Source organism: Oncorhynchus nerka, linkage group LG15, assembly GCF_034236695.1.
Source record: "Oncorhynchus nerka isolate Pitt River linkage group LG15, Oner_Uvic_2.0, whole genome shotgun sequence".
Classification (NCBI taxonomy): domain Eukaryota; kingdom Metazoa; phylum Chordata; class Actinopteri; order Salmoniformes; family Salmonidae; genus Oncorhynchus; species Oncorhynchus nerka.
Window position 1 is genome coordinate 87,005,611 of NC_088410.1, and position 23,039 is coordinate 87,028,649.

General features: G+C 42.3%; 1 protein-coding gene across 2 annotated transcripts in view; it reads left to right on the forward strand.

The window, feature by feature from the left end:
- uba7 (ubiquitin-like modifier activating enzyme 7) overlaps positions 1-23,039 on the forward strand; it is a 129,551-nt gene that overhangs the window by 729 nt on the left and 105,783 nt on the right. For both annotated transcript variants that reach the window (XM_065001994.1, XM_065001993.1), the window contains exons 2-14: positions 757-925; positions 5,082-5,216; positions 5,487-5,593; positions 5,727-5,817; positions 5,951-6,080; positions 6,422-6,519; positions 6,693-6,842; positions 7,097-7,261; positions 7,544-7,660; positions 7,903-7,983; positions 8,462-8,617; positions 12,121-12,286; positions 14,431-14,627. In XM_065001994.1, the coding sequence (XP_064858066.1) occupies positions 757-925; positions 5,082-5,216; positions 5,487-5,593; positions 5,727-5,817; positions 5,951-6,080; positions 6,422-6,519; positions 6,693-6,842; positions 7,097-7,261; positions 7,544-7,660; positions 7,903-7,983; positions 8,462-8,617; positions 12,121-12,286; positions 14,431-14,627 (1,762 nt within the window). The remainder of the gene's footprint in view (positions 1-756; positions 926-5,081; positions 5,217-5,486; positions 5,594-5,726; positions 5,818-5,950; positions 6,081-6,421; positions 6,520-6,692; positions 6,843-7,096; positions 7,262-7,543; positions 7,661-7,902; positions 7,984-8,461; positions 8,618-12,120; positions 12,287-14,430; positions 14,628-23,039) is intronic.

The following is a 23,039-nucleotide window of genomic DNA, read 5'->3' on the forward strand; positions in this document are numbered from 1 at the left end:
CTTTCCACTAGTTAACACAGCCACAAAGTCAGATTTCACAGCCACGAAGTAAAAATTTGCTGATAATTTAAGGTTAGGGTTAGGCATGAAGTTAGCAGTGTGGTTAATTTTAGGGCTAAAGGGATACTTAGGGGTTTTGGCAATGAGGTCCATTGTCTACTTCCCCAGGGTCAGATACACTTGTGAATACCATTTTTATGTTTCGGTGTCCAATATGAAGGAAGTTAGAGGTACAGCATAGTTTTGTGAGCCAATACTAACTGGCGTTAGCGCAATGACTGGAAGTGTATGGGTATCTGTTAATTGAATGGGCGGGTTTTATCCATAATTATTACTTTGTGGCTGTGTTAACTAGTGACGACCCTGAGACTGGTGCAAAAAATATGGTGGAAGGAAACTCTCTCACCCATGTTAACACCAATCCAATTATTTTTAACTTTAGTGACGATTTTGTACCTGTAGTGATATCTAGAGATAATAATGCACAGGCCTATATGAAACATCGCCATTTCCAGGCAACATTTCGCCGCCAGATTCAGACCCGATATCCACATCCAAAAAGCCTGAAAACCCCATTGAAAACCCCATTCGATTTTTGCTCGAAGTTTGGATAATAGTTTCAGTATAGTTAGTTTGTTAATAATTTTATTTCAGTTCACACATTTTATTTCAATATCATTTTTTGTTTTAGTTTCAGTTTACTATAATAACCTTGGCATCTAGTAACAGTCTTGTCTTTTGGGCACTGTGTGGCAGGTATGTGTTGGGTCATGAGGCGATGCGTCGCATGGGGACAGCTAATGTCCTCATTGCGGGGATGCGGGGTCTAGGGGTGGAGATCGCCAAGAATGTCATCCTCTCTGGAGTGAAGTCCGTCACTGTGCAGGATGAGGGACTGGCTGAGTGGATGGACTTCTCCTCACAGGTAGGCTACCTGTGTCATAGAGTAACCCTGTTATACTGTAATTCTGTTCAAGATATAATCTGCCCCCTAGACTAATTTAGGAATACAGGGTTTGAAAGGTCTCAATGTCATCATGTCACAGCAAGAAAGAGACTACTTGGCCTTAGCAGGCATTCCTGCCAATATCACCTGGCACAGGTGGAGTTGACAAATTGAGGCTGTTGTGAGGGCAAAAGGGGGTGCAACCAGTGATGGTCGGTGCCATTTAAATGGGGGAAGATTATTATTTGGCCTTATTTCTATTACAGCATATTGGATGACTGTCATTCATATTCCATTCACCCAGCTCAATTGAACATTTAGGCTACTATAAGATACTAACATTTTCCCTGTACACATCATGAGGTTGCTACAACCTAGCCGATTAATTAAAGTTTACAACGTAGGTGCACAGATCGAGAGAATTTTGAGTAATCAAGGTGACAGACAGTGACACGTACAAACAGCTCGTTGTATAAATAATTCCGGCTCGCATCTATCTACACATTCTCCTCCTCTCACCTTTTTCCATTTACTTGTGGACTTCAGTGCACAACACATCAGCTGTGCTTGAGTCAACTACTCACCACATTTTATGCACTGCAGTGCTAAATAACTGTAGCTTTTGCTTTCGGTACTAGATTCCTTCTCTGATCCTTTGATTGGCTGGACAACATGTCAGTTCATGCTGCTAGAGCTCTGATAGGTTGGAAGATGTCATAATTACAGTGTGTCTATGGAAGGGGGTGAGAACCATGTGCCTCCTGGGTTTTGTATTGAAGACAATGTACCCATAGGAGGACAGAAGCTAGCTGTCCTCCGGCTACACCATGGTGCTACCCTACAGAGTGCTGCTGAGGCTACTGTAAAACCTTCATTGCAAAACAGTGTGTTTTAATGAACTATTTGGTGAGGTGAATATATTTAGTATAGCTTTGCCTAAAAAGGATAACTTTAATGTTTCACGATTTTTATTTTTATTACATTCACTGAGGAGCCTCCACTGGGTGCAACACAATATTAGGAAGGTGTTTTGGTTACTGCATGATTCCATATGTGTTATTTCATAGTTTTGATGTCTTCGCTATTATTTATAAAAAACTTTTGACTGGTACTGGATATATATATATATTTGAGTACTCATATAACAAGAATATTGTAAAGGTTTTCCTCCTCTTCGTCTGAAGAGGAGAGGCGAGAAGGATCGGAGGACCAATATACGGCGTGGTAAGTGTCCATGGTTCTTTTAATAAGAAATACTCAACATGAACACAAAAACAATAAACGTGGAACGGACGAAAACCAAAACAGTACCGTGTGGTGAAAAACACAGACACGGAAACAAACACCCACAAACACACAGTGAAACCCAGGCTACTTAAGTATGATTCTCAATCAGAGACAACTAATGACACCTGCCTCTGATTGAGAACCATACTAGGCCAAAACATAGAAATCCCCAAATCATAGAAAAACAAACATAGACTGCCCACCCCAACTCACGCCCTGACCATACTAAATAATGACAAAACAAAGGAAATAAAGGTCAGAACATGACAAATATATTCTCTAATTATATGAATAGATCTAATTCCAAACCCAAACATAATTATTCCCAATAATAATTTAGCGACAGTCTGAATTTGTTGTAAACTGACTTGCCTATTTAAATAAAGGTTAAATAAAGGTTACATTTTTTTTAAATATGAAAATATGCCCTCCCACCTATCTGTTTCATGTCTCAAGTACTGTAGCCGCGAAGCCAGCAGGGATATAATGCAAGAATGTACTAATATTTACCATATTCTAATCATTCTCATGTGCCAACGTATCGCCAAGGGCCATGTCATGGTGAAATTTGCACACTTGGGGATCTGAAACAATCGGATGGTGAAACTTGCATCCAGCCAACCAGAAGGCGAAGCAATTCATGCAATTCATGCATAACATCTTGGCCATGTTCTGTTATAATCTCCACCCGGCACAGCCAGAAGAGGACTGGCCACCCCTCATAGCCTGGTTCCTCTCTCGGTTTCTTCCTAGGTTCTGGTCTTTCTAGGGAGTTTTTCCCAGCCACCGTGCTTCTACAGTACACCTGCATTGCTTGCTGTTTGGGGTTTTAGGCTGGGTTTCTGTACAGAACTTTGTGACATCAGCTGATGTAAGAAGGGCTTTATAAATACATTTGATTTGATTGATAATGTCCTGCAAATAAACATTATTTTAAAAGTTTACATTTTTTATTTTGCAAGTAGTAGGCATTAAGAATTAGCATAAATGTGGATTGGAGCGTTATAGTTACATGATGACATTACATGCCTTCAAAATTTCCATCATCATTTGTCACAATAAAGTTAGACAAAAGAAAAATCCCTAAAAATGTTGTCAATCTTTAGAAAATATATCCTATATCTGCCGTTTCCATTCCTCATGTCGCAAAGATTTGTTTTTGCTTTTGTCGAATAAAAGTCAATGGAAACCTGCATAATGATTTCATATGTAATTTGAAGATGGAACATGGACAATAACTATTTAGAGCAATCCACGTTAGGCCGTCTCTATAACACTGCCATCTCTGTAACTATTTAGAGCAATCCACGTTAGGCCGTCTCTATCACACTGCCATCTCTGTAACTATATAGAGCAATCCACGTTAGGCCGTCTCTATAACACTGCCATCTCTGTAACTATTTAGAGCAATCCACGTTAGGCCGTCTCTATCACACTGCCATATCTGTAACTATTTAGAGCAATCCACGTTAGGCCGTCTCTATCACACTGCCATCTCTGTAACTATTTAGAGTAATCCACGTTAGGCCGTCTCTATAACACTGCCATCTCTGTAACTATTTAGAGCAATCCACGTTAGGCCGTCTCTATAACACTGCCATCTCTGTAACTATTTAGAGCAATCCACGTTAGGCCGTCTCTATCACACTGCCATCTCTGTAACTATTTAGAGCAATCCACGTTAGGCCGTCTCTATAACACTGCCATCTCTGTAACTATTTAGAGCAATCCACGTTAGGCCGTCTCTATAACACTGCCATCTCTGTAACTATTTAGAGCAATCCACGTTAGGCCGTCTCTATAACACTGCCATCTCTGTAACTATTTAGAGCAATCCACGTTAGGCCGTCTCTATCACACTGCCATCTCTGTAACTATTTAGAGCAATCCACGTTAGGCCGTCTCTATCACACTGCCATCTCTGTAACTATTTAGAGCAATCCACGTTAGGCCGTCTCTATAACACTGCCATCTCTGTAACTATTTAGAGCAATCCACGTTAGGCCGTCTCTATCACACTGCCATCTCTGTAACTATTTAGAGCAATCCACGTTAGGCCGTCTCTATCACACTGCCATCTCTGTAACTATTTAGAGTAATCCACGTTAGGCCGTCTCTATCACACTGCCATCTCTGTAACTATTTAGAGCAATCCACGTTAGGCCGTCTCTATAACACTGCCATCTCTGTAACTATTTAGAGCAATCCACGTTAGGCCGTCTCTATCACACTGCCATCTCTGTAACTATTTAGAGCAATCCACGTTAGGCCGTCTCTATAACACTGCCATCTCTGTAACTATTTAGAGCAATCCACGTTAGGCCGTCTCTATCACACTGCCATCTCTGTAACTATTTAGAGTAATCCACGTTAGGCCGTCTCTATCACACTGCCATCTCTGTAACTATTTAGAGCAATCCACGTTAGGCCGTCTCTATAACACTGCCATCTCTGTAACTATTTAGAGCAATCCACGTTAGGCCGTCTCTATAACACTGCCATCTCTGTAACTATTTAGAGCAATCCACGTTAGGCCGTCTCTATCACACTGCCATCTCTGTAACTATTTAGAGCAATCCACGTTAGGCCGTCTCTATAACACTGCCATCTCTGTAACTATTTAGAGCAATCCACGTTAGGCCGTCTCTATCACACTGCCATCTCTGTAACTATTTAGAGCAATCCACGTTAGGCCGTCTCTATCACACTGCCATCTCTGTAACTATTTAGCACCTGATATTAAAGGAGGGAAATAGGAATACAGGGGCATATAACATTCAGAAAATGTTCATTCAGATCAGATGTTATTTTGTCAAACTACTCCTGAACCCCAATGTTTCCCTTCCAGTTTTTCCTGCTGGCATCTCACCTTGGTCAGAACCGAGCCCTGAGTTCCCTATCTCAGCTGTCTGCCCTTAATCCCCATGTCCATGTGTCTGCCCACACTGGGCCACTGAAGGAGACGCTGCTGCAACAATTCCAGGTAGGCCTGAACCCTGCCTTGCGTTTACCCACTTTCTCTCTGGACTAGCCATACACAGTACAGCTAGGGTTGCAAAAATCTGGTAACGTTCTCAAAATTTCATGATTTTCTGGAAAACCTGGTTGGAAGATTGCCGGAATCAGGAGGGAACAGACAGGAAACCAGGATTTCTGGAAAACCTGGGAATTTTCAGGAAGCTGACCAGATTTTTTCAACCCTAGGTATGGCAATAACATTAAAGGTGAGAACATATCTTATTTGTTTTCCCAGGTGGTGGTGCTGACTGACTCCTCTCTGGATGACCAGCAGCGTTTTGGGACGTTTTGTCATTCAAATGGAATCAAGTTCATTGTGGCTGATACCAAAGGACTTTGTGGGTGAGGGGGGTGACACACCATCTCTACTTTAACCAATAATAACCTCTCCTGTAACAGTCCTCATCCATAGTAGATACGAGTGATGCATAGCTGGTTCAGTTCCCCAATGGTTATTGTTTTGGTTCTATTGCAGTCAGTTATTCTGTGACTTTGGGGAGGAGTTTGAGGTCTTGGACACTGATGGGGAGACACCTGCATCAGCCATGATAGATGATATCACCAAGGTATTCAATGCTTACCTTTCCTTAACTATTGAAGATGGTGGCATTTGCATGTTATACCTGGGAATACAGTATGTGATTGGACAAGATCATAGAGCAAAAACCACTGTTATACATTGTTCTCTTGCGTCTATAGGCGGATCCTGGAGTGGTCACATGCATTGAACAGAGGCATGGCTTTGTAGATGGCAGCACTGTGTCCCTCTCTGAAGTGTGTGGCATGACAAAGCTCAATAGCTATGGACCAGTGGACATCAAAGTCCTTGGTGAGTTCTTATTCACAGGGGAAAAGCATCCAAAATAATGGTGGTTTAGAACAAGAATGCAGAAAATGTACTTTGCCCCTTAAGTGCCACCAGTAAAACTTGTTAACTAGAAAGATATTTCAACTTTAGTTTCTCTCGAAAGGACATCTCCTTTTTTAATATTATATAATTGTTGTAATATGAGGCATATCTAAGCTACTTTAAAAATGTTTTAAATACATGACAGGAAATGGCATGACAGTGGTGGTGATGACATTTAATATAGACAGAAATGTAAATGAATATGATGATTCATACATTATGATGTGTGTGTAAATGATGACAGGTTCTTTCATTGCCAGGCCCTGATTCCTTCAGTATTTGTGACACCTCAAGCTTTTCTGAGTATAAGAAAGGCGGCGTAGCAACTGAGGTCAAAAAGTCTAAAATACTACAATTTGTAAGTATTGTTTCTTAATTTTATCAAATGAATTATGTTGGACTATCCCAAGAATAATATTTTGATATTTACTGTATCATATGGAAAGCCAACCTTACCAATATGGCGTTCAATGACATTGCACTCAGTTCACTATGCTTACTTTATGCCTATACTTTCTGTACTTGTTACAGAAACCCCTCGACGAGGCCTTGGTTGACCCTGAGTTACTAGTAATGACTGACTATGGGAAGATGACGAAGCACCAGACACTGCACCTGGCCTTCCAAGCCCTGCATGGCTTTGTGAAGAGAGTGGGACGACTACCTAAGCCCAGGTCCCAGGTCAGTGAAAGACAATACAAAATAATATGTATTTTTCTGGTATGGAACATTCATGTGTTGGTAGAAGAAATCTTATGACATTATACTGTATTTGCCTGTCTCACCGCGCTGTGTGATGTTCAGTGGGCTAAGAAAGCATCTTTAGAATCTGTGAAAGATATTTGAACCAGTAGCTCAAGTTGGATAGAATCCCTAAAGAAACTGGTCATGCTCTGTCTTACTATGGAGTCGGCTGTCCATCCATCCCCCTACAGTCGGATGCTGAGCTACTGGTAGCCATGGTGACAGAACTGAATAAGGTGTCCCATCTGGATCAGTTAGATGAAGGTGTGGTGCAGAGTCTGTCCTTCACTGCCTGTGGTGACCTGGCCCCTGTTAACGCCTTCATCGGAGGGCTGGCCGCCCAAGAAGTCATGAAGGTGAGGACAAAAGTCCAGAGAAGGAACATAGGTATCCAACACATTTAGGCACTAAAGAAATATGAAGAGCTTGCAGTCCCAATAATTCAAAGCTGCCCTATGATCTAGTCAAGCCCCTCGACAGTAGAATGCATTTATTACACCTTTATGAGCAAACTGATACGGTTTCTGTACTCCAGAAAGCACTGCCAGGGATAGTGAAGTGCCTGTGATGTGCTGTATGGTTCATAGTGTTGATATGTTTGCCTGTGTGCCTGATGTTCCTATTTGGTGTCCCTATAGGCGTGCACTGGGAAGTTCACCCCTCTTCAGCAGTGGCTGTACTTTGATGCACTGGAGTGCCTTCCTGAAGGCAACGGTGGAGAGGGAGAGGAACTGACAGAGAGCACTTGTTCACCAGTAAGATTTTAATACATAATATTTAAACATATTAATATCAGCCAATACATATTCAAATAAATATATATATAATATCAGCCAAAAGCTAGCTATCGATTACTATCTCCCCCCATAAAGAATAATTAATGTAGCCTTAGGAAGCCATGTTTTATCTATCAGGAAAATTATCAATTGGCATGTGTTGGTGGATATTTATAACCTGCCTGTCTGCATTAACCACTGCACTACTGTCTCTATTGCAGAGAGGCTCTCGGTATGACGGGCAGACTGCAGTGTTTGGATCAGGCTTCCAGGAGAGGCTTGGTGAACAGAAGTATTTCCTTGTGAGTGCCAGTCTTCTCATCTCTCACCAGCAGGGGGTGGCCTCTGCATGGCCAAACAGGCCGCAGTGTCATTCTTTCCCTCTGGTCACTCCTGCTAGTGTTGATAATGACACGTGCAGGAAACAGCTGTGATTCAGGTGGCATTTCCTGTTAGCGTTTGGTCCTGCCAAGCCCTCACCTACCAGGCTTCCTTTGCATGTGTTATGCTAGCTTTTATTTGTTTTGCTTTGTGTGTGTGCGCGTGAGTTTGTGCGTGTATGCTTGTGTTATTGCACTCTCACCAGTTCTGTTTCCACATGAGTGTGTTGGAGTGAAAGTCTTAATACCCTCTGATGTGCAAAAACTAGCTTGGCATATACTATGACAAATGTGTTGATTAAGTGATATTTATACAGTAGATGAATGCAGCTTGGGTTGAATTGATTTGTTCTATTTTATTTTGTATTCTAACATGTCTTCTATCATGATGTGTCGTCAGGTTGGGGCTGGCGCTATAGGTTGTGAACTTCTCAAGAATTTTGCTCTGATTGGCCTGGGGGCTGGAGATGGTGGGCACATCACTGTGACAGACATGGACTCCATAGAGAGATCCAATCTAAACCGACAATTTCTCTTCAGGTCTCAAGACATTGGGGTAAGAGAGAAGCAATTCTAAACACAAGCACAATTCTCAAAATGCTTACTAGATATTGAAATTCTCAGATGCCTTTTATGTTGTACGATTGTTTTTATTCATTTTCAACACATTTTCCTTTTTAAGATGGAACTGATCTTTTATTTGTGACAAAATCATTATTGATGGATGTTGATGACAAATGCAGAGAAGGAGAGACAGAAAGTATAATTTATACTGAGCGTGTGTTTCTCTGTTAATCATGATTCGTGGCAACAAGTTTAATGTTTACACAGATTTGTTAACATTTAAAACCATGGGAAAGAGAAATAAATATTAATCTGACTCACAGGCGAAAGATCACATTCTTCTAGAACACACAGAGGGAAACCTTGTACTGCAAATTCCCTCATCCCAGCGTTTTTCAGCTCCATAATTAAAGTACAGACAGTTTTGTTTGCCTTGGTAGTTGTCCGGCTGTCCTTTGCTCCAGTTGATAAAGTCAAATCTGGACCCATCGCTGCAGAGCCATAGGCCTTCCTGAGCAAGATCATAACCTCCAATCCAGGCGCGAGGAAATCCCCCAGTTTGTATAATTACCATCTTCTGTATGAAATGATATTCTGCTGTGCTGTGGACGGATGCCAGGTTGGCTCCCTGATACACACAGAACTGCTCAGACTCGGTACCTGAAGCAGCGGGATCCGTATTTGGACCAGCCAGAGGGACATGCGCTCCTGCACTCTGTCCTCTCCAACCTCTCCCCTGTTCCCTGAAAAGCCTCCTGATACAAGCCCTGGTCTCCATCCATCTCTACCGAGGGCTCCAGAGTTTCCAGGTCATTCACGTCAGCTGGATACTTAACAGCATCAATTTCCTGAAATATCTGGAGACCTGGGCTCTGTTCAATGCTGTTCCCCTCACCATCCATCACCTGCATATGATGAATACGTTCACCATTGGTCTCCAGTCTGGGTTGAAAGCAGGGAGCTGGTCCAGGTTGGCCTCCATCAAGGACTTTGCATCGCCCAGTGCAAAGGCACCGCTTAGAAGCAGGATGGTCTTTATCGCCATAGTTACAGTTTTCCGATCGAGTGTTTCACAGGTAGTTTCTGTAGGTTCTGTTCAGATGGAGAAAGAGGAACACTTTTATACAGGTAGCTCACATGTCCACAAGGAAACAACTGCCAATTCCCAACAATTGTAAGCTTCTTTTCCTGATAAGTTTCTTACACATTCCCATTATAATTGATCAAAGTATAACACAACAAGTTTATATCTATTTCCTGTTCATATCCATTTCGTATTATCACCCATAAACAGACGTGTGTTGAGCTGGCATTTTCCCCCAGCGCTTTTCAATCACAAAAATATTGACACAACGTGTGGAAAAGAGGGATGAACTACTGTTTTTGAGACAGACTTGCCTCATGATTAGTCAACTCGCCTACAATTAACCTGTGCTTCACATCGGAGTGCTACAGGTGATGTGTGTGTGTCGGGCACGCACGTCTACAAGGAATGCTGATAGGTTTCTTACTTATTCCCGTAATAATTCATCAAAGTACAAAACAACATGTTTATCTATTTCCAGTTCATATCAAATTTTCATTCATAAACGGGGATATATTGCTGATTGGAAAGATTGTACAGCCTGATCCTATTATATTTCATTTTTTCTGCCTTGTCAGCCAAGTCAAGACGAAATTCATGAGAAAACACACACACACACACACACACACACACACACACACACACACACACGCACTCCCACATCCAACCTTACACACCCCAATGGTAAAAACACATATCTGTCTGCGTTGAATCTGAATATAGTTAGGACATATTGTGCTTAGGAAAAATTGTGTCCGGCAAACTGTTATATAACTAAATGGCTGTGAGCCATGTATGTATCCGTAGGCCACAGTCATGGTGATTTAGGTTTCCTTTCCACTTCATTTGAATGTGACCGAGTGCTTGCCATTGGCTTTCATACCATCTTCCAGATGTCTGTCAGAAGGAGAAATATACAAGATACTGCTATATAAGACCCATCTATGATGAGTTCATGTGTATCCTGATTTCCTTTGCTGCTTGTGTAAATATTTGGGTTTCCCTTCCCCTCAGTTCTCTAGTTTCTTTGTCACCCAGTTCACACCATTGCTGCTCTTTTTCTCGCTTTTTGCCTTTAGTGTTTCTGTAATTTAGTGTTTCTGTGTTTTTAATGTTTCTGTGTTTTAGTCTTAGTGCCTTCAGTGTTTCTGTGTTTTAGTGTTTCTGCCTTTAGTGTTTCTGTGTTTTAATGTTTCTGTGTTTTAGTCTTAGTGCCTTCAGTGTTTCTGTGTTTTAGTCTTAGTGCCTTCAGTGTTTCTGTGTTTTAGTGTTTCTGCCTTTAGTGTTTCTGTGTTTTAATGTTTCTGTGTTTTAGTCTTAGTGCCTTCAGTGTTTCTGTGTTTTAGTCTTAGTGCCTTCAGTGTTTCTGTGTTTTAGTCTTAGTGCCTTCAGTGTTTCTGTGTTTTAGTGTTTCTGCCTTTAGTGTTTCTGTGTTTTAATGTTTCTGTGTTTTAGCCTTAGTGCCTTCAGTGTTTCAGTGTTTTAGTGTTTCTGTGTTTTAGTGTTTCTGTGTTTTAGTGTTTCTGTGTTTTAATGTTTCTGCCTTCAGTGTTTCTGTGTTTTAGTGTTTCTGTGTTTTAGTGTTTCTGCCTTCAGTGTTTTAATGTTTCTGCCTTCAGTGTTTCTGTGTTTTAGTGTTTCTGCCTTCAGTGTTTTAATGTTTCTGCCTTCTGTGTTTCAGTGTTTTAATGTTTCTGTGTTTTAGTGTTTCTGCCTTCAGTGTTTTAATGTTTCTGTGTTTTAGTGTTTCTGCCTTCAGTGTTTCTGTGTTTTAGTGTTTCTGCCTTCAGTGTTTCTGTGTTTTAATGTTTCTGTGTTTTAGTGTTTCTGCCTTCAGTGTTTCAGTGTTTTAGTGTTTCTGCCTTCAGTGTTTCTGTGTTTTAGTGTTTCTGCCTTCAGTGTTTCTGTGTTTTCATGTTTCTGTGTTTTAGTGTTTCTGCCTTCAGTGTTTTAATGTTTCTGTGTTTTAGTGTTTCTGCCTTCAGTGTTTTAATGTTTCTGTGTTTTAGTGTTTCTGCCTTCAGTGTTTTAATGTTTCTGTGTTTTAGTGTTTCTGCCTTCAGTGTTTCTGTGTTTTAGTGTTTCTGTGTTTTAGTGTTTCTGCCTCAGTGTTTCAGTGTTTTAATGTTTCTGTGTTTTAGTGTTTCTGCCTTCAGTGTTTTAATGTTTCTGTGTTTTAGTGTTTCTGCCTTCAGTGTTTCTGTGTTTTAGTGTTTCTGCCTTCAGTGTTTGTGTTTTCATGTTTCTGTGTTTTAGTGTTTCTGCCTTCAGTGTTTGTGTTTTCTCTTCAGGTTTCTCTTTGTATTCCACCTATTCTTTGAGTAAGTCATGGGGGAACGAGGGGAAGTTCATCAAGAGAGGATGATTTTCCCTTCACTCACCGACCTCCTCCTCTTCCTCTACTTCCACAGAGACAGAAGTCAGAGGTAGCAGCCCAGGCGGTCAGAGTCATGAACCCCAACATGAACATCACAGCCCACCAGAACCGCCTGGACCCAGACAGTGAGCAGGTCTATGGGCACACCTTCTTCATGGGCCTGGATGGAGTAGCTGCAGCTCTGGACAACGTGGAAGCCAGTCAGTACCAGTGCCTGTGCTACTCCCTGTATCATGATCCTATTAATGATATTACTACTAGTGACAGAGTCCATACACTGGCAACACCCAGTATCAGGACCAACACACACGTCTAGCTGTATCGACATCAATAACATTACTAGTACAACAACCAATGGCTAATAGTCTTATCGGCATCAGTAATAAACACCACTAGAGGCAATTCATTCTCCTTTATTTCTGTAGTAATAGCTGTGGTAATAATAGCACATAGGCCTGCATGCCACCAGGACCAGAATCAGTGTAGTTATCAGCCTAAGGTCAGTTCATTAGCAACTATATGTCTGCCTGTCTGGTGTTGTTAGACAGACTTGACTCACTCCCCAGTATGGCTCTGACTCTGAGGTCATTATGTAACTAGCCACTGCCGAGTCCTCAACAACCAGTTTTCAGGGGACATAGAAAGAGAACCTGTGATGCAACTTCCGGTTTGGACATTACAGGGTGACAACATTAATGAGAAAATCACACACACACACTTTAACTCCTCCTCCACATTTACTGGATTGGTTAAACAGTGCAGAACAGAACCTCCCCTGACAGTTTTTTTCTTATGGTCAAGACCAGTATGTAGGGGATCTATACTGAACAAAAATATAAACGCAACATGTAAAAAGTGTTGGTCCCATGTTTCATGAGCTAAAATAAAAGATCCCAGAAATGTTTCATATACACAAAAAGCTTATTTCTCTCAAATTTTGTGCACAAGTTTGTTTGCATCCCTGTTAGTGAGCATTTCTCCTTTGCCAAGATTTTTTATTTTATCTTTATTCAACCAGGCAAGTCAGTTAAGAACAAATTCTTATTTTCAATGACGGCCTAGGAACAGTGGGTTAACTGCCTGTTCAGGGGCAGAACGAGAGCTCGGGGGTTTGAACTTGCAACCTTCCGGTTACTAGTCCAACGCTCTAACCACTAGGCTACCCTGCCGCCCCGATAATCCCATCCACCTATAATACATAATCCATCCACGTATCAAGAAGCTGATTAAACAGCATGATCATTACACAGGTGCACCTTGTGCTGGGGACAGTAAAAGGCCACTCTAAAATGTGCAGTTTTGAGGGAGCGTGCAATTTGCATGCTGACTGGAGGAATGTCCACCAAAGCTGTTGCCACCAAATTGAGTGTTCATTTCTCTATCATAAGCCGCTTCCAACATCGTTTTAAAGAATTTGGCAGTATGTCCAACCGGCCTCACAACCACAGACCACGTGTAACCACACCAGCCCAGGACCTACACATCTGGCTTATTCACCTGCGGAATCATCTGAGACCAGCCACCCGGACTGCTGATGAAACTGTGAATTTGCAAAACTGAAGATTTCTGCACAAACTGTCTTAGGGAAGCTCATCTGCGTGCTCATCCTCCTCACCAGGGTCTTGACCTAATTGCGTGTATGGCGCCAATAGCCAGCAACTTCACACAGCCATTGAAGAGGAGTAGGACAACATTCCACAGGCCACAATCAACAGCCTGATCAACTTTATTCGAAGGAGATGTCACGCTGCATGAGGCAAGTGGTGGTCACATCAGATACTGACTGGTTTTCTGATCCACGCCCCTACCTTTTTTTTAAGGTATCTATAACCAACAGATGCATATCTGTATTCCCAGTCATGTGAAATCCATAGATTAAGGCCTAATGCGTTTATTTCAATTGGCTGATTTCCTAATATGAACTGTAACTCAGTAAAAGCTTTGAAATTGTTGCATGTTGCGTTTTTTTGTTCAATGTAGATTCAGGTGTTTATTTTATGCCTGCTACGTTAGGTTATTATTATGTAATGCTGTAGATAGCTGCTGGCTCAGAGGGATTGTGGAACGCATGGTGGGGGGAGCAGACAGACAGATAACATAGTATTTTAGTCCTCTATCGGTACGGTTGGGGAATACATGTAAAGCTATTTACGAAATACATTTTAAAAGTAACCCAAGCCTGTTTATATGCTGTGTGACTTTTAGCTGTTCTTATTGGTTTACTATTGTTGTACTATTTCTGTGTGTGTGTGTGTGTGTGTGTGTGTGTGTGTGTGTGTGTGTGTGTGTGTGTGTGTGTGTGTGTGCGTGCGTGCGTGCGTGCGTGTGTGTGTGTGCACTACAGGAGTGTACCTGGATGGCCGCTGTGTCCAGCACCAGAGACCCATGCTGGAGGGGGGTACCCTGGGTAGTAAGGGCCATACTCTAGTGGTAGTTCCCCACCTGACTGAGTCCTATGGACCGGCCAACACCGGCTCCCAGAATGCCATCCCACTGTGCACTTTGAAGAACTTCCCTCATCGCATAGAGCACACCCTGCAGGTGAGGCATGGAACCACAGTCTGATTGTATGTGTTTTGGACTGCATCCCTGTAGCCTAGCATCATCACAGCAACCTAGCATTGTCATATCAACCTCTTGTACCATCATTCTGGAATCCTAGCATATTAAAGGAGTTTAGGCCATGGCATTTCTCTACCCTATGAGCTGCCATCCACATTACGTTTAACACACTTTAAACACGGCTGCTCTCTGACTGACTGACTGGTTGGTAGGCTGACTGGCACATGGCTGGCAAGCTATCCAGAGCATAACTTTACAACACCAACCTTATGTCGACATACCCCAAACAATTTGACCCAACGTTGACTTAACTTAGGTTTGGCCTATCTCCGTCCATACAGTACAGTACAGTATTAACTCCTAACTCAGCCCATCTCCATCCATACAGTACAGTACTAACTCCTAACTCAGTCCATCTCCATCCATACAGTACAGTACTAACTCCTAACTCAGTCCATCTCCATCCATACAGTACAGTATTAACTCCTAACTCAGTCCATCTCCATCCATACAGTACAGTACTAACTCCTAACTCAGTCCATCTCCGTCTATACAGTACAGTACTAACTCCTAACTCAGTCCATCTCCATCCATACAGTACAGTATCAACTCCTAACTCAGTCCATCTCCATCCATACAGTACAGTACAGTATTAACTCCTAACTCAGTCCATCTCCATCCATACAGTACAGTACTAACTCCTAACTCAGTCCATCTCCATCCATACAGTACAGTACTAACTCCTAACTCAGTCCATCTCCATCCATACAGTACAGTATCAACTCCTAACTCAGTCCATCTCCATCCATACAGTACAGTACAACTCCTAACTCAGTATCTCCATCCATACAGTACAGTACAGTAACTCCTAACTCAGTCCATCTCCATCCATACAGTACAGTATCAACTCCTAACTCAGTCCATCTCCATCCATACAGTACAGTATCAACTCCTAACTCAGTCCATCTCCATCCATACAGTACAGTACAGTATTAACTCCTAACTCAGTCCATCTCCATCCATACAGTACAGTACTAACTCCTAACTCAGTCCATCTCCATCCATACAGTACAGTACTAACTCCTAACTCAGTCCATCTCCATCCATACAGTACAGTATCAACTCCTAACTCAGTCCATCTCCGTCCATACAGTACAGTACTAACTCCTAACTCAGTCCATCTCCATCCATACAGTACAGTATCAACTCCTAACTCAGTCCATCTCCATCCATACAGTACAGTACAGTATCAACTCCTAACTCAGTCCATCTCCGTCCATACAGTACAGTATCAACTCCTAACTCAGTCCATCTCCGTCCATACAGTACAGTACAGTACTAACTCCTAACTCAGTCCATCTCCATCCATACAGTACAGTATCAACTCCTAACTCAGTCCATCTCCATCCATACAGTACAGTACAGTATAACTCCTAACTCAGTCCATCTCCATCCATACAGTACAGTATCAACTCCTAACTCAGTCCATCTCCATCCATACAGTACAGTACAACTCCTAACTCAGTCCATCTCCATCCATACAGTACAGTATTAACTCCTAACTCAGTCCATCTCCATCCATACAGTACAGTACTAACTCCTAACTCAGTCCATCTCCATCCATACAGTACAGTATCAACTCCTAACTCAGTCCATCTCCATCCATACAGTACAGTATCAACTCCTAACTCAGTCCATCTCCATCCATACCAGTACAGTAACTCCTAACTAATCTCCTAACTCAGTCCATCTCCATCCACAGTACAGTACTAACTCCTAACTCAGTCCATCTCCATCCATACAGTACAGTACTAACTCCTAACTCAGTCCATCTCCATCCATACAGTACAGTACTAACTCCTAACTCAGTCCATCTCCATCCATACAGTACAGTATCAACTCCTAACTCAGTCCATCTCCATCCATACAGTACAGTACAGTATTAACTCCTAACTCAGTCCATCTCCATCCATACAGTACAGTATCAACTCCTAACTCAGTCCATCTCCATCCATACAGTACAGTATCAACTCCTAACTCAGTCCATCTCCATCCATACAGTACAGTACAGTATTAACTCCTAACTCAGTCCATCTCCATCCATACAGTACAGTACTAACTCCTAACTCAGTCCATCTCCGTCCATACAGTATAGTACTAACTCCTAACTCAGCCCATCTCCGTCCATACAGTACAGTACTAACTCCTAACTCAGTCCATCTCCGTCCATACAGTACACTATCAACTCCTAACTCAGTCCATCTCCATCCATACAGTACAGTACAGTATCAACTCCTAACTCAGTCCATCTCCGTCCATACAGTACAGTATCAACTCCTAACTCAGTCCATCTCCGTCCATACAGTACAGTACAGTACTAACTCCTAACTCAGTCCATCTCCATCCATACAGTACAGTATCAACTCCTAACTCAGTCCATCTCCATCCATACAGTACAGTACAGTATTAACTCCTAACTCAGTCCATCTCCATCCATACAGTACAGTATCAACTCCTAACTCAGTCCATCTCCATCCATACAGTACAGTATTAACTCCTAACTCAGTCCATCTCCATCCATACAGTACAGTATCAACTCCTAACTCAGTCCATCTCCATCCATACAGTACAGTACAGTCTAACTCCTAACTCAGTCCATCTCCATCCATACAGTACAGTATTAACTCCTAACTCAGTCCATCTCCGTCCATACAGTACAGTACTAACTCCTAACTCAGTCCATCTCCGTCCATACAGTACAGTACTAACTCCTAACTCAGTCCATCTCCGTCCATACAGTACAGTACTAACTCCTAACTCAGTCCATCTCCGTCCATACAGTACACTATCAACTCCTAACTCAGTCCATCTCCATCCATACAGTACAGTACAGTATCAACTCCTAACTCAGTCCATCTCCGTCCATACAATACAGTATCAACTCCTAACTCAGTCCATCTCCGTCCATACAGTACAGTACAGTACTAACTCCTAACTCAGTCCATCTCCATCCATACAGTACAGTATCAACTCCTAACTCAGTCCATCTCCATCCATACAGTACAGTATTAACTCCTAACTCAGTCCATCTCCATCCATACAGTACAGTATCAACTCCTAACTCAGTCCATCTCCATCCATACAGTACAGTACAGTACTAACTCCTAACTCAGTCCATCTCCATCCATACAGTACAGTATTAACTCCTAACTCAGTCCATCTCCGTCCATACAGTACAGTACTAACTCCTAACTCAGTCCATCTCCGTCCATACAGTACAGTACTAACTCCTAACTCAGTCCATCTCCATCCATACAGTACAGTACTAACTCCTAACTCAGTCCATCTCCATCCATACAGTACAGTATCAACTCCTAACTCAGTCCATCTCCGTCCATACAGTACAGTACAGTATTAACTCCTAACTCAGTCCATCTCCATCCATACAGTACAGTACATTACCAACTCCTAACTCAGTCCATCTCCGTCCATACAGTACAGTATCAACTCCTAACTCAGTCCATCTCCGTCCATACAGTACAGTACTAACTCCTAACTCAGTCCATCTCCATCCATACAGTACAGTACTAACTCCTAACTCAGTCCATCTCCATCCATACAGTACAGTACTAACTCCTAACTCAGTCCATCTCCATCCATACAGTGCAGTACAGTGCTAACTCCTAACTCAGTCCATCTCCATCCATACAGTACAGTACTCACTCCTAACTCAGTCCATCTCCGTCCATACAGTACAGTACTAACTCCTAACTCAGTCCATCTCCATCCATACAGTACAGTATCAACTCCTAACTCAGTCCATCTCCATCCATACAGTACAGTATCAACTCCTAACTCAGTCCATCTCCATCCATACAGTACAGTACTAACTCCTAACTCAGTCCATCTCCATCCATACAGTACAGTACTAACTCCTAACTCAGTCCATCTCCATCCATACAGTACAGTATCAACTCCTAACTCAGTCCATCTCCATCCATACAGTACAGTACAGTACTAACTCCTAACTCAGTCCATCTCCATCCATACAGTACAGTATTAACTCCTAACTCAGTCCATCTCCGTCCATACAGTACAGTACTAACTCCTAACTCAGTCCATCTCCGTCCATACAGTACAGTACTAACTCCTAACTCAGTCCATCTCCATCCATACAGTACAGTACTAAACTCCTAACTCAGTCCATCTCCATCCATACAGTACAGTATCAACTCCTAACTCAGTCCATCTCCATCCATACAGTACAGTACAGTACTCCTAACTCAGTCCATCTCCATCCATACAGTACAGTATCAACTCCTAACTCAGTCCATCTCCATCCATACAGTACAGTATCAACTCCTAACTCAGTCCATCTCCATCCATACAGTACAGTACAGTACTAACTCCTAACTCAGTCCATCTCCATCCATACAGTACAGTACTAACTCCTAACTCAGTCCATCTCCATCCATACAGTACAGTACTAACTCCTAACTCAGTCCATCTCCATCCATACAGTACAGTATCAACTCCTAACTCAGTCCATCTCCATCCATACAGTACAGTACAGTATCAACTCCTAACTCAGTCCATCTCCATCCATACAGTACAGTATCAACTCCTAACTCAGTCCATCTCCATCCATACAGTACAGTATCAACTCCTAACTCAGTCCATCTCCATCCATACAGTACAGTACAGTAAACTCCTAACTCAGTCCATCTCCATCCATACAGTACAGTATCAACTCCTAACTCAGTCCATCTCCATCCATACAGTACAGTATCAACTCCTAACTCAGTCCATCTCCATCCATACAGTACAGTACAGTATTAACTCCTAACTCAGTCCATCTCCATCCATACAGTACAGTATCAACTCCTAACTCAGTCCATCTCCATCCATACAGTACAGTACAGTACTAACTCCTAACTCAGTCCATCTCCATCCATACAGTACAGTACATAACTCCTAACTCAGTCCATCTCCGTCCATACAGTACAGTATCAACTCCTAACTCAGTCCATCTCCATCCATACAGTACAGTACTAACTCCTAACTCAGTCCATCTCCATCCATACAGTACAGTACTAACTCCTAACTCAGTCCATCTCCATCCATACAGTGCAGTACAGTACTAACTCCTAACTCAGTCCATCTCCATCCATACAGTACAGTACTCACTCCTAACTCAGTCCATCTCCGTCCATACAGTACAGTACTAACTCCTAACTCAGTCCATCTCCATCCATACAGTACAGTACTAACTCCTAACTCAGTCCATCTCCGTCCATACAGTACACTATCAACTCCTAACTCAGTCCATCTCCATCCATACAGTACAGTACAGTATCAACTCCTAACTCAGTCCATCTCCATCCATACAGTACAGTATCAACTCCTAACTCAGTCCATCTCCATCCATACAGTACAGTACTAACTCCTAACTCAGTCCATCTCCATCCATACAGTACAGTACAGTATCAACTCCTAACTCAGTCCATCTCCGTCCATACAGTACAGTATCAACTCCTAACTCAGTCCATCTCCGTCCATACAGTACAGTACTAACTCCTAACTCAGTCCATCTCCATCCATACAGTACAGTACTAACTCCTAACTCAGTCCATCTCCATCCATACAGTGCAGTACAGTGCTAACTCCTAACTCAGTCCATCTCCATCCATACAGTACAGTACTCACTCCTAACTCAGTCCATCTCCATCCATACAGTACACTATCAACTCCTAACTCAGCCCATCTCCATCCATACAGTACAGTACAACTCCTAACTCAGTCCATCTCCATCCATACAGTACAGTATCAACTCCTAACTCAGTCCATCTCCATCCATACAGTACAGTACTAACTCCTAACTCAGTCCATCTCCATCCATACAGTACAGTACAGTCTAACTCCTAACTCAGTCCATCTCCATCCATACAGTACAGTATCAACTCCTAACTCAGTCCATCTCCATCCATACAGTACAGTACTAACTCCTAACTCAGTCCATCTCCATCCATACAGTACAGTATCAACTCCTAACTCAGTCCATCTCCATCCATACAGTACAGTACAGTATTAACTCCTAACTCAGTCCATCTCCATCCATACAGTACAGTATCAACTCCTAACTCAGTCCATCTCCGTCCATACAGTACAGTACTAACTCCTAACTCAGTCCATCTCCATCCATACAGTACAGTACTAACTCCTAACTCAGTCCATCTCCATCCATACAGTACAGTACTAACTCAGTCCATCTCCATCCATACAGTACATTACAGTAGCAACTCCTAACTCAGTCCATCTCCGTCCATACAGTACAGTATCAACTCCTAACTCAGTCCATCTCCATCCATACAGTACAGTATTAACTCCTAACTCAGTCCATCTCCATCCATACAGTACAGTATCAACTCCTAACTCAGTCCATCTCCATCCATACAGTACAGTATCAACTCCTAACTCAGTCCATCTCCATCCATACAGTACAGTACAGTATTAACTCCTAACTCAGTCCATCTCCATCCATACAGTACAGTATCAACTCCTAACTCAGTCCATCTCCATCCATACAGTACAGTATCAACTCCTAACTCAGTCCATCTCCATCCATACAGTACAGTACTAACTCCTAACTCAGTCCATCTCCATCCATACAGTACAGTACTAACTCCTAACTCAGTCCATCTCCATCCATACAGTACAGTACAGTATCAACTCCTAACTCAGTCCATCTCCATCCATACAGTACAGTATCAACTCCTAACTCAGTCCATCTCCATCCATACAGTACAGTACTAACTCCTAACTCAGTCCATCTCCATCCATACAGTACAGTACAGTATCAACTCCTAACTCAGTCCATCTCCGTCCATACAGTACAGTATCAACTCCTAACTCAGTCCATCTCCATCCATACAGTACAGTACTAACTCCTAACTCAGTCCATCTCCATCCATACAGTACAGTACAACTCTAACTCAGTCCATCTCCATCCATACAGTGCACAGTATTAACTCCTAACTCAGTCCATCTCCATCCATACAGTACAGTACTATCCTAACTCAGTCCATCTCCGTCCATACAGTACAGTACTAACTCCTAACTCAGTCCATCTCCATCCATACAGTACAGTACTAACTCCTAACTCAGTCCATCTCCATCCATACAGTACAGTATCAACTCCTAACTCAGTCCATCTCCGTCCATACAGTACAGTACTAACTCCTAACTCAGTCCATCTCCATCCATACAGTACAGTACCAACTCTAACTCAGTCCATCTCCATCCATACAGTACAGTATCAACTCCTAACTCAGTCCATCTCCATCCATACAGTACAGTACTAACTCCTAACTCAGTCCATCTCCATCCATACAGTACAGTATCAACTCCTAACTCAGTCCATCTCCATCCATACAGTACAGTACAGTATTAACTCCTAACTCAGTCCATCTCCATCCATACAGTACAGTATCAACTCCTAACTCAGTCCATCTCCATCCATACAGTACAGTACTAACTCCTAACTCAGTCCATCTCCATCCATACAGTACAGTACTAACTCCTAACTCAGTCCATCTCCATCCATACAGTACAGTACTAACTCCTAACTCAGTCCATCTCCATCCATACAGTACAGTACTAACTCCTAACTCAGTCCATCTCCATCCATACAGTACAGTATCAACTCCTAACTCAGTCCATCTCCATCCATACAGTACAGTATCAACTCCTAACTCAGTCCATCTCCATCCATACAGTACAGTATCAACTCCTAACTCAGTCCATCTCCATCCATACAGTACAGTATCAACTCCTAACTCAGTCCATCTCCATCCATCCTACAGTACAGTACAGTATAACTCCTAACTCAGTCCATCTCCATCCATACAGTACAGTATCAACTCCTAACTCAGTCCATCTCCATCCATACAGTACAGTATCAACTCCTAACTCAGTCCATCTCCACCCATACAGTACAGTATTAACTCCTAACTCAGTCCATCTCCATCCATACAGTACAGTATCAACTCCTAACTCAGTCCATCTCCATCCATACAGTACAGTACAGTATTAACTCCTAACTCAGTCCATCTCCATCCATACAGTACAGTATCAACTCCTAACTCAGTCCATCTCCATCCATACAGTACAGTACTAAACTCCTAACTCAGTCCATCTCCATCCATACAGTACAGTAACTCAGTCCATCTCCATCCATACAGTACAGTACTAACTCCTAACTCAGTCCATCTCCATCCATACAGTACAGTACTAACTCATAACTCAGTCCATCTCCATCCATACAGTACGGTACTAACTCCTAACTCAGTCCATCTCCATCCATACAGTACAGTATCAACTCCTAACTCAGTC